The 13,409-nt window shown below is 35.7% G+C and overlaps 1 protein-coding gene across 2 annotated transcripts in view; it reads right to left on the bottom strand.

The window, feature by feature from the left end:
* Nucleotides 1-13,409, bottom strand: part of LOC145670388 (uncharacterized) — a 382,033-nt gene that overhangs the window by 67,331 nt on the left and 301,293 nt on the right. For both annotated transcript variants that reach the window (XM_081739007.1, XM_081739008.1), the window contains exon 4: nt 1,516-1,768. In XM_081739007.1, coding sequence (XP_081595133.1) covers nt 1,516-1,555 — 40 coding nt within the window. In that variant the 5' untranslated portion in view covers nt 1,556-1,768. The remainder of the gene's footprint in view (nt 1-1,515; nt 1,769-13,409) is intronic.

Here is a 13,409-nt window from a genome sequence, read left to right as displayed (position 1 = left end):
AAGTGAGTCGTGATAACGGTTTCTCATGTAAAATGATATTGTCTAGGGCGCTCTTGTTCCACATTTCGTTTATCTTTTATCTATTTTAAGATATCACATAATTAAAGTAAAATTAGCGGTATTTTAATTTCGCCAGGATGAAGACTAAAATTAATTTTGAGACAGACTGTACCAGTTAACAGCGGGAACAGTGCTTAGTACTAAATAAAAAATTGAAAATGAAATGGAATGAAATATTTCATTTTTACGTCCCACAATTATGTGGCTAGGATAAAGGAGACAGTGACGATGATAAATGAATGCAATGGTGGAATGATAAAAGTGGAATGAAACGGGAGAACCCAGAGAAAACCCACGAACACGGTGTTTGTTCAACACAAAATCCACTTGGCGCGAGCTGGGATCGAACAGGGACCACATGCACCAGATGTGAACGCTCTACCACTAAGCCACCACGGCCCTTCAGTACTAAATAGAGCCACTTTCATAATCATAATTAATATATAATAATAATAATAATAATAATAATAATAATAATAATAATAATAATAATAATAATAATAATAATAATAATAATAATAATAATAATAATAAATCAAAATGAAATCAATTCAAATCAAATCTTTGAGTTTAACGTCCCACAATTATGTGTCTCAGGCTAAGGGAGACGATGATTAAATCAAGTGAATGATGATGGAAGAATTGATGGAATAAGAAAGTGGAAGGAAACGAGAGTACCCCTAGAAAGCCCACGAGCACAATTTGTCTACCAAAAACTTACTTGGTCGGGGATCGAATCATTGACCACCAGCACTTCCACCGAAATCTTGTACCTCTCCAACAAAAATTTCTGGGTGTGCGCCTGCACCAGAATACACTGGGTCCCGCGGAAGCTTAGGGGTAGAGTGCTTATTTCTGGTTCATGAAGTCCTTGGTTCGATTCCAGCTCGCGCCAAGTAAAATTTGTGATGGAAAAACACTATGAGCGTAGTTTTACTCGGTGTTCTCCCGTTTCCTTCCACTTTCTTCATTCCAACATTTCTCATCATCATCTTATCCCGTATCCTTTAGTCTAGCCGCCATAAACGTGAGACGTAAAATTTAAAAATTTCATTTCATTTCATTTGCAATTACTCATCGTATTTTCGGGTCAGAATAACACCCGTTCAATACTACAGGGACGTAGTCAGTAGCGTAGCCAGGATGTGTGTTTGGGGAGGAGGCAAGTGCTGTTATAGGTACATATAGAAACATTACAAACAAAGAAATATATAAACATAAAAATATATAAAAAAAATTACAAACGTCAAAGTACCGAAGTACATTGTCGGGCTTCTTTGGGGGGGCGGCCCCTCTGCCCCCTTCCCTACCTCACTGGACGTAGTGGCATACAGTATTGGACCTTCCCGAAAGCTCGGACCCTTCCCAAGAAAAAAAAAATTCTGAGTGCGCTCCTACGCCACTGTTTCATTGTATACACTAAATACATTGGAACAATAAATGGGATGTACTTACCGTGCAGAGCAATGATAAATAAATGCTGGGGTCCTGTCATGGCGCCGGCTTCTTATTTTGTCAAGACAAGTCAGCTCATCCTCTTTTGGGGCCAAGAATCGCAAGCGAGTTGCAGAAAAATATAACTAATAAAACAACTTCTCCAGGAAGAAATCTTTTTTTCTTTTTTCAACACTCCAGACGATTCCTTTGCCCTCTAATAATGTTCACTAGCTTCCAAACGTCCCACACTGTCCTCTTCGGATGTTGAATCCTGAAAAAGATAAAAGAAAGTTATAGATATTTACTTGTTATAAAAGAACTTCCTAATGTTTCATTGGATTAAGTTTCTTGACAGTGTACTATAAATGTCAGATAAGAAAGAAAAAAAAAAACAAGAATTTCAGCACGTGCCTTATTGTGTAATGTCCGGATATGAAAAATAACAAGTTCCATTTCATTATACATTATAGAAATAAAAATGTTGCAGAAACACCATAGATATAGATCGACAAGAAACTTCCTCCGAGAAACAAATTAAAAATAAAAATGAAACAACTTATATAATAAAATACTTGTTGCATCTTTATTATATTACTAGCAACAATACTAATAAAAATAATATGAAGTTACTTCATACAAAGGAAGCTTACTGGAAGGGATTCTGCAGCAAAGTTATTGAGATGTTGAGAAAGGAATCAATACATTCCTTTGTTCGCATAAACAGGACCACAGGAAACGATATTGTGTATCTTTTTATATGTATTTCATTTTTTTTAAAAAAAATATCTTTAGTAGTATTGCTTCAAAGATTTTCCGATTATATAGTTTTTTTACTCGTACATATACACGCTGTAAGTATAGAACATTCACCATGATTGCATGCTTGTCACGCAAGAATCGCACTTAGCTAATAATAGTAATAATAATATAAATTTACTGACGGTAATTACAGTAAGCATATGAAGTAGTTTAACTCTTATGTGTTTTATTTCTTTCTGTGTATTCATAGAAATGAAAGACGTTTTTATAACAAAAAGTTGCCAAATAGTCTTTGGCAGAGATGGCATGAGTCAATGATAACGACCCTTGACCCACCGATCTACTACCCAACGCGACCCACGATCTACTCTAACCCATTATCCACCGTGACCTACTCTGACCCACCATATCTCACAATGTGACCACTACCCATTATCAGTGATGTAAATTTTCCGGAAAATTTTGAAACAGAAAATTTTCCGATTCATAAAAACCATACTCCACTTGAAGTAAGACTTGAGGCTTTCCTGGCGGCGTATATGATAAAGTTCTTCTCGGGCAATCAGCCAGGTGAAAACTGGTGGATAGGCCAACGTTTCGAGAACTGTCATCGTTCTCATCATCAGAGCAATTATGCTGAATGAATATTATGATGAATTATAATTGCCCTGATGATGAGAACGATGACAGTTCTCGAAACGTTGGCCTATCCACCAGTTTGCACGTGGCTGATTGCCCGAGAAGAACTTTATCACATACTCCACTTATTCCTATATCGTTATTTAGAAGTAAAATTTATTTGTATTAAATATTGTCTGAAAAAAGTTTCATGAAGTGAAAATCTAACGATTCTTCATTTATGCTAAAATGTTTCAAAAACTTCAATGTATTCTTCCCTCAAAATTCAAATTTGATTTCACAAAATCATATTTCCTTAATTTAATACGCGTATGAAAATGTTTTCTCATGGTTTTAAACACAATAAAATCAAAGTATTTCTTCTTATTTTCTGTTACAAAAATAATCTTCACAAGGAACTGGAACTTTTATGTGGTTATTTAATTACATAGACAGGCATATATGTGAAGAAATAGGGGGATTTTGTCTTTTCAAATAACTGATAAATTCACAAAGGTTTGTCTTCGCTTTCTCGTTACATTTTAAACACTGGGATGGGATATTTGTACTACGAACTCGATTTATATTCCCTTTACTTTACACACAGACACAGACACACACACAGACACACACACACACACACACACACACAGAGAGAGAGAGAGAGAGAGAGAGAGAGAGAGAGACTCTGTAAGTTTTTACTTACCACTTTGAAATATTAGAAAATTTTCCGGTTTCCGAAGGCTAATTGGAAAATTATAATTTGTTGCTATCAAACTTTCACTACCGGAATTCAATTTTATAGCTGAATGTGCAGTTAAATATAGTGGAAAATTTTCCACCTAACATCACTATACATTAATATTCAAAATTGTCCGGGTTATGAAAAGTTTTTCCACTTGTTTCTACATGATAATGAAAATTTTCCGATCCATGAAAATTCCTTTCACTTGTTTCCACAGAGAAATGAAACTTTCTGATTCATAAAGAGTTGTTTTACTTTTTGCTTCAAAATGATGAAACTTTTCCTACTTATAAAAAAAAAAAAATTTCAACTTTTTCATACACGACAGAAAATATTTCAATTCATGAAAACTTGTTTAACTTGTTCCTACATAGTACCGGAAATTTTCTCACCCATGAAAATTTTCAGATTCTTTAAACAATCTTCCACTTTTTAACATTTCTATGCATGAAGTCAATCAACTTTATGGTTAATGAGGAATTGTTACTTCATCACTGATATTTGTTTAGAACGGAAAATTTTCCCCAGAAAATTTTCTACCTCACATCACTACGACATTATGACCCATCGTCAGCAACTCTGACCCATGATCCTCACCCTGCTCTCCCCGAATAAAGAGTTTACACTTGTAATAAAACAAGGCTGTGAAATTATCACTTATCGGGGTTTGAATTTCTATGATCAATCGCTCAAGCACTACTCTGTTACAATAGTGGTGCATCTGACCTTTACGATATAAAATGGTAAACTGTTTGTCGTGAGCCATAGTACGATGAATTTCAATTTAATTATCATATATATTTCCTTGTTGAATTACCGATACTTTACAATGGAAATAAGGACGAAATTCGAAAGTCTCATATCAAGGTAAAATAGGCAAACGTAAAAGGGTTAAAAAAAAATAAATAAAATGTTTCATATAATTAATCATACCATACAAGACTTAAAATTTCCATGTAAATAAGCTTATAGTTCAAATTTCATTTATATTTTTCTTACAACTTTATGGCTTGATTTGCTTGATTGCCTTGGTCTCTAAACGCTCCGTATAATAAACACAAGCTTCAGCAATTATTATAATAGAAAGCAACTGCAATTATTATAATGTACTGCAGTAGAATATATAATGCGAAGCACTGTATTTTTTGTTTTTCAATTAATAGTTGTTTCTCAATTTGTTTTTCAATTAATTTCGATCGTTTTCGATTACTTTTACAAATCAACTCTCGACCAATTTCCCATACATATAAAGTGCCCTCCCTCATAAAAGAGAACTTTTGAAAAAAATTCTAGGACACGTTCTGTTTATTTTAAATAAAGAGTTAATATACTGAATGTCAGCTTCCTAAGTTGAACGGCTTGTGAGATACTAAATTTTTTCGCTAAAATTCGGATCCCCACTACCCAGGATTGGTTCTAGAATTTTTTTAAGTGTAAGCAAACAGTATTTAGGCGCCTCCCACTTGAATAGTGTTTCTTCCAGACGTATTTTCTGAGGGGCAGTGCCCCCGGAGTGCCCCAGGAGGAGAAAAATATAATACATCTATAATATAACAATAAACAGAACCGTATAGGGTACCAGCAGTGCCCCCTCCGGAACATTTTTTTCTGAAAGAAACACTGCACCTAAATGACAATAGAAGAGTAAAAAGTTGTGTTGGACAAAAATTCTTCAAATAATTGTTACAATTGCAAATTTCTTTAATATCTGTAGTCTCCCTGTGAATATTAACGAAAAATGTCGAAATTATAACTAATTGACTGTAAATAAAAATTATATTTTCTATTGATACGATTATGGTAATTAGCTTATTTTCTTGCTTTCTTTGTTACTGAAAAGTTCATGCTATAAAGACACTGTTCTGGCTTTCAATTTGGCAAAATCTCTTATTGTTGCATCCGTATCTATTTCATTGAGTATGTCATTTTTAATGGCCATCGAAGCTAAGCCATTTAATCATTGTTGGGACATAGTTGATCTCAAATAATTCTTTATTAATTTTAGCTAAACTTGTTTAATACACAACAAATGACCAAAATGTGTGCCTTATTCGATATTTAATTTTCCTTCGATCAATTGGCGGAAGTTCAAAATCAGGTCCTCCCCACAAGAATTCTTTTCAGGGCCCCATAAAACAATTCAGCCCTTTCATGTCTGTTTTCAGCATAGATGTTCGAAATCAGGCAATGAGTAACACAAACAGTGGCGCACCCAACATTTCTCTTTTGGGTCCGAAGATTTTTTCGATGTAGCCTACAAAATGCAAGTATTTGCCCCCTGAAATTGTGCTAATTTTCTTAAAAGTTATAAGTTCTGGGAGATCTAGACTTTCGTATCACCACCGTCGGTGCATCCCTGAACACAAGTAACTAATAATCAAAACTCTACTTTGCATTAGAAATATTACCAAATGTTTAAAAATATCGCTCCATCTAAATTAAATGCGTGAGAATGGATTGATAATGATTGTTACACTGAGCATATGTATACACTGCTGTGATTGATGCTGAGAGTTCTTAAAAAAAATATGTTACTTATAATTCTAAGGACTTTTTGATTACAGTTGCCCATTCTGTTATATATGCATATATTGCGTGAAAACTAATTATATTCAAGCGAATTTTAAAATAGACTACTGTACATTAAATTTAACTCAAACCCGTAATCTAAGAGGCCGTATCCATTCCATTTTAATTTAACAATTATATTACTGTACAGTATATACTGTAGGTATATATTATATACATAAAAACGAAACGAATCGGGATAGAAACGAAAATTTTGACGAATGACAGACCAATAGCTCTTAACAAAGTAATAATTAAGAAGTGTGCAGTGATTCTGAGTCAGTGGTATTAGAAACTTACCCGCAAGTTAAAATTTCCCTCAGAAATGATCAAAAATTCCATTTGTACCGCTAATCTTTTCTTAGTATTCGTCCCACTCCATGAACCAATGGACAACAAAAGCATCGTCGCTTGAACTTCGATAATGTGCACTTCATTTACTCTTACCTTTCTCATGAACCAAAGTACTATGCAGGGACACTGTTTATGACAGAGCGGAGCACCTTGAAGATCTTTTTCTACTGTGATAATGCCACCTAATCCATAAGCAACACGTGCAGTTAACTTTCTTTTGTTTGTTGATTCATTCCAATTTCAAACACATACACTATGTGATCAAAAGTATCCGGGCACCTGGCTGAAAATAACTTACAAGTTCGTGGCGCCCTCCAGTGGTACTGCTGGAATTCAATATGGTATTGGCCCAACCTGAGCCTTGATGACAGTTTCCACTCTCGCAGACATACTTTCAGTCAGGTGCTGGAAGGTTTCTTGGGGAATGGCAACCCATTCTTCACGCAGTGCTGAACTGAGGAGAGGTATCGATGTAGGTCGGTGAGGCCTGGCACGAAGTCGGCGTTCCGAAACATCCAAAGGTGTTCTATAGGATACAAGTCAGGACTCTGTGCAGGCCAGTTCATTACAGGAATGTTATGGTCGTGTAACCACTCCGCCACAGGCCGTGCAGTATGAACAGATTCTCGATCGTGTTGAAAGATGCAATCGCCATCCCCGAATTGATCTTCAACAGTGGGAAGCAAGAAGGTGCTTAAAACATCAGTGTAGGCCTTCGCTGTGAGTGCCATGAGTCGTCAGTCAAAAAAGATTGAAAACCAATGTCTTTAGCACATGAAAATGGATGGCGATGCGATCCACTTCGTCGTCGCTCGCAGCAGAAGAAACTACTGAAAACAATACACAAATTCGAAACGAAGCGACGAAGGCAGACGAAACTGTTTAGAACTACACTTCGGTAACTTTCGGCAGATGAGAGACAGTGACGACGCCAGCTTTAAGTTCTTAGGGAGGCAAAGGAGGGGCAGATACATTTTCGGGGGGGGGCGACTATTTGCCATACCAAAAAGTACATATTTATTACGTTTGACTTATTTTACATTACATTGTGTAATTTCTTTGCTGTTTTCATATTGGACCTATATAATTATTTCAAGTAAAATTTGTTACTAACAAATAAGTAACGTCTGCAAATGAAATATTTTTCAATGAAACTTTTGAAAAGCCTAAACATAAATTGAATTAGTTTCGCGTATGCTACAAGTAGCACATACGTCTAAAACTATATGCTACGTATATATTTTCTCTCTCTCTCTCTCTCTCTCTCTCTCTATATATATATATATATATATATATATATATATATATATATATAGAGAGAGAGAGAGAGAGAGAGAGAGAGAATTTACGAGGAGCTGCTGAAAATGTCCTTGTCCAATAGAGAAGGAGTGTAGGTACTACGTAGAAAAATGAAACCGTAGTTTAGAAAAACATATCTCTGTATGTACAAATACAAATTTTCACAATAATGAAATTCTTATTGTTTATCAAGCCTCTGAAGCGATTATGTGTGCCCAAACAGATAATTTCACGAACATCCAGATCGTAACTCTTATAACATTTTTGTTCCACCAAGGAAAGTCACCGAAGTAAATTAATTAGGAAATCAGTGAAACACCACGGGACTCTCCTCCGTTATATACAGTGGTAAAGGAGTAAGTGGCTTAGTATAAACATGGCGATTTCTCAACAAATTATGCTTTACATCCAGGGTGATTAAAAACAATGACTCTTCCCGAAATCATGGATGCAATTTGTGACATTATTCTTAAAAATTGCAGCATTTCAGCCAGTGGTGGATATAGCCCGGGGCTGGAGGGCCTAGGCCACCCCAGCTTTTGAATGACAAAAATAATTTAAGCTATTATTTATATAGTTTTTAAAGTGTATAGTAAACTCACGATATACATATTATAGTCTGAGGTCTGGCTGCACCCCGCTTTCTCAGTTTTTACCTTCTCAGCAAAACTTGTGTCAGAGATTCTGGGCATTTCTTTGGAACGCGTCGGTAGCATAATTCAGAATGGCTTGGGTATGCTCAAGTTCTCGACATAATGGGTTCCCAAAATATCTGTCAGGAGAATAAAAGAGTGACGGCATTAAGAGAAGTCTTCTTCCAATTTGATTGTAATGCTGATCAATTTCGCTGACGAATAGTAACCATTCATGAAATATGGTTGTACCACTATGATCCTGAATCGAAACAACAGTCAATGCAGTAGTAGCACTCATTTCTCCATCGCCCCAAGAAGTTCAGGACACAGAAGTAGGTTGAGAAACTGTTTGCAACATTCTTCTGGGATAAGTATGGAGTCGTACTCATAGACAACCTCCGCAACGGTCAGATATTTAATACAGAATCTCTGCATTACTTACAAAACTGAAAGAAAAATTCAAAGTTCAACGCCGCGGAAAATGAAATGAAAGGAATTCTGTTTCTTCAGGAGAATACACCTGTCCATGAAGCCCCTGCGAACACAACTGACATTGCATAATCTAGGATTTCAATGTCTAGATCATCATTCTTATTCCGCAGATTTAGCTCCGTCTAACTATTACGTGTACTTATTTTCCAAACTTAAATAACACTTGAAAGGACGCCATTTTAGATCTGATAGGGGTAGTGCTACGAACAGTGGTGCGAGGAAATCTTCAGAATTTTTAACTTCCCTGCAAAAACTGGAGCACTGTACAAGGTAGTATATTGATTCTCGGGGGAAGTATAAAAAAAAGTAAAACTTCACCATTTCACGTACACTCCTTCTGAATTGGGCTACGAATTTTTCAGCAGTTTCTAGTCAATATGGTAGACGTCACGTCAATACTTTGAAACAAAATAAGTAAAGGAGCACTAGTATAAACCAATTACTAACTAAAGATCAGCACTCTGACAATACGTTTTATTGGGAATCAATTTAATTCCATAAATTTATTATTATCATTTGCAGGAAGGGAAAACACAACTCTTTTTACCCCCTTCAAAAAATTAAGCCCTGGTAGTTGCAAACTAAGCTGTTATAGACACATCCTCTGAATATTGAAAGCCGAGAATAATGCTTCAGAAAAAAGAAGTATAGAACATTTAAATAAAACAAAATATGAAACTGAAAACTTCAAACCTGGAAAAATACAAGCAAGTTACGTAACTGGTTTTACCTTTCTTTTGTTTCCAATCGAAGTTGATCCAATGAGAAGAAAACAGGTCGACCAAATCTACTATTGTTCGCTAGGCACAATAATTAAAAATCATAAGAAAGAAGTATAACTAAAATTTACCTCAAAAGGCGCTAAATTAGAAAACAGAAATATGCGTGCATACCCAGACGCTAAAAGAAGAAAGCTTGAGGACTAATCTGCCACATAGTAAATGCATGGAAAGTAGACTACAATTTGACAATGAGATTGGTTATGATACTGATATAGAATGTTTAAAGATTGTAGGAGTCTAGGGGGGGAAGTCTAGGTGGCAGTCAGGGGGGCAGAAGTAGCTACTAGGGGGGCGCTCGCCCCCCTTGCCCCCCTCTGGCGTCGTCACTGATGAGAGAGATTGTGAAACATGGCGGTTTAAAGATACAGCGTGGAATTTTACATTATTGCTATGTTTCACTGTGGAGAAGCACTTTTATTTCACAGAGTGAGCTCTATACCGGAAAGTACAAGTGTCCCAACATAGCTGATATTTGCCAAAGTACGAACGGGGGAGTTCGAGGCCATATGGCGTCAGGGTTTGACGGGTTACCTCGACCTCCGCCTAGCCGACCTGTTGAAGTGCTAAACGCTTTGGAGATTGCTGGATGAAAGCTCTCACACGCGCCACATTTTCTGGCGTTGTTGCGGTCCCAGGTCGGCAGGCGATTTTTTCTCAACACAGACCCTGTTGTTCTAAAGTTGGATACCCAAACTTGAATAGTTTTTTTTTTTTTTATATATATATGGAATAAAATCATGTCAGCACAGAACCACCATTACGAATATACTCCTCCACCACAAACGCACAATGCTCATCGTGCCACGCCATTGCGATTACTGAAAATGGCATGTATACCGCCGTCGTATCCCCACCACAACTCACACAGCGCCCTCTTCAAATACGAGAGGTCTTTTTGCCGGACCATGTATATATATTGTACGAGTTCAACCGAGGTCATCCCAATCTGGATGAAACTTGGCACGAAAATAGACCTTGATCTCCAATATAAGCTTGTGATTTTTTTGTTTGTTTCCGAAGTATGGAACATCATATCTAGAGTGTAGAGTTAGTGAAATTTTCGGAAAACAATTTTTTATAAAAATTTACTTAAAAATCAATAAATGACTATTTATTACAGCAACTGGAAAACTCATATTTGTAAAAGTATACTAGATTTTCAATGTTCATTCTGTTCTTCCGGTTTTTTGACATAGGTAATAAATTTTAGAGATTAGCCTACAGGGTAAGTCCGGTAGAGATGAACCCCCTGGGTGAGACGAACTAGGACTATAATTCATAAACTATCCATCAGAGTGCAATGTAAATATTGATGTAGTGCCATGGCGGATGTATGCTAGACAATGTGTATTTCCATGGAGTTGAAGTGCACACATTTCTACATAGACGAGATTTTTTTATTTCAGGTAAGTCAAAAATTTCATTGAAAGCAATATTCAACATTCTTGATCTCGATTTCTTTGCTTTTGTTTCTTATTAGCGCATTTCATCAAAAAAAAAAAAAAAAAAAAAAAAAAAAAAAAATAATAATAATAATAATAATAATAATAATAATAATAATGTGTTAATGAAAATAGCTTCCCGCGTTGAAAAACGACAAGTAAACCACGCTTCTTCCCTTCCCTTCTTGGGATAGATGCAGGCCCGTCTCCACGGGAAGTCTAGGGCCCCCTAAAAATTTCATGGTAGGCTTGCAAATGAACTATAATATGGTGATGAACTATAATATGGTTGGATCGAGCCCCCCTAGCTTCTACAGCCCCCCCCCCCCTAAATTTTTGGTTTGGCTATCGGAGTGGATAGATTAACTACTTTCACTGTAGGAGAGATGGACTACATAGGAAATACGAGAATGTTTTTGACTTGTGACTCCAAATATACAGAACAAGGTGCAATGTACGGTACAATGTAATTACTGACACTCATGTTTTTTCTTAAAAGATGTAAGGTAGTTTACAAAAATTCATTTTCTAGATTTTATGTTAAAAAGAAAGTTCATTTTCATATTTTCTATATTTTTATCTTAGTTTAATCAATATTAGATTTCAGTAAAAGCTTGGTAACTATATAATATCTACTTTAATAATATAATGTATTTAAAGACAAAACTGTTAGGGTCTGCATATGGTTCATCACTCCCATAGTGCATGCACGGTCTATTTAACCCATAGTACTATGGGATAAATGGACCAGTCAGACATTTTTTAAGCTTAAGTTTCGGGTAGAAATATATCTTTTTTGATGCTAAAAAAAACTTTAGTTATAGTTACAGAAGTCCTTTCGGGGTTCTAGAAAACACCCCCCCCCCCCATATAGGTTAGTAGCTACGTTGGTTCCTTTCTCTACCAAAGTTTAAGGACAATGTTTAGCAGACGGGGTCCAACTACTTTTTTTTTTTTAAGTTACAATTTCGGTTGTTTCTGTGCACATTAGGTTAGGTTACCTTAGGTTAGGTTAGGTTAGTTTATGTTAGATAATATTAGTGTAGGAGTAGAGCATAATTTCCGAAAAAACGATAGAATTTCGCATATTGTTTGTTAATATTAGGTTAGTTTAGGTTATTTCAGGTTAGTTTATGTTAGGTTAGATTTGGTTAGGTATGTTAGGTATGTTAGGTTAGTTAGTTGTATCTTCCATTTCTCCCGTAAATTTTGTATTTTTACTTACTTCTGGAAACCGTCTGCTAAACATTTACCAAGTTGAATATTTAATTCACATAGTATTGCTGAACGATCGTTAGCGAGTGAAGGCGGGTTAGACCTTCGCAGGGCACGTTGTTTTCGGTCATTATTACAGCTAAATAGGAAGGGGAACCTGTGTTCTAGAACCATGCCGTCGTTTCTTAGATTTCACGCAGAAAAACATGCTCTATATGTTCAGTTATTCGAGTTATTGGAGTTGAAAAAAAAAGTGTTCCATTTCTACAGTTCATAATATATACGATGGAATTTTGCAATCGAACGAAAATGCTTAGGACTGTAGATTTATTTTTCCCTCCTAAACTTTTATTCAAAAGTTCTACGATAACTTTCGTAAAAGAAATTTTTCAAATTTGACACAATACTTTTTTTTAAAATTTATTTTTCAATTAGAGTTTATCTCAATCTCGAGTGTTTCGGTTTCAAATGAGTCAAGAATGAGCAGTGATATTTATCCCCTCGATTTAATAACGATGCACAGTATCACCAGTCATATTAACTTCTCCGCTAGTAATTACGTATACTTGTAACTATTTTCTTTTTCTTTTTCTTTTTTGTCTCAGAATACAAATGTATATAAAATCTTATATAAGGCATAAGCAAATACGTATATAATTTTGACCAGCAGAAGAAAGAAAACAAATGCCTATCATTTCTGCTTTGTCATATTGCGTGTGTCATTTCAAATTGTGCCATCAGATGTCAGGACAGACGGAGAAATATCAAAGACAAGAAAGGCCTGGAAGATGAAAACATAATTGAGAATAATAATAACCGAGAAAATAACCTTACGTAACGCATTGTTGTAGCGATCAAACGGTATTATTGCCTTGATACACCAATATACATTGTTGTGTTTGTGTACCATCTAATTTCGCGGATGATTTTTTTGGTTTGAATAGCTTTCTCCCTTCAGCTGTACTTTTGTTTAACTTGGCTTGTTGGCGAGCTGATCACACGG

Source organism: Thermobia domestica, chromosome 14, assembly GCF_964235325.1.
Source record: "Thermobia domestica chromosome 14, izTheDome1.hap1.1, whole genome shotgun sequence".
NCBI classification, from domain to species: Eukaryota; Metazoa; Arthropoda; class Insecta; order Zygentoma; family Lepismatidae; genus Thermobia; species Thermobia domestica.
This window is presented reverse-complemented; position numbering and strand designations above follow the sequence as displayed.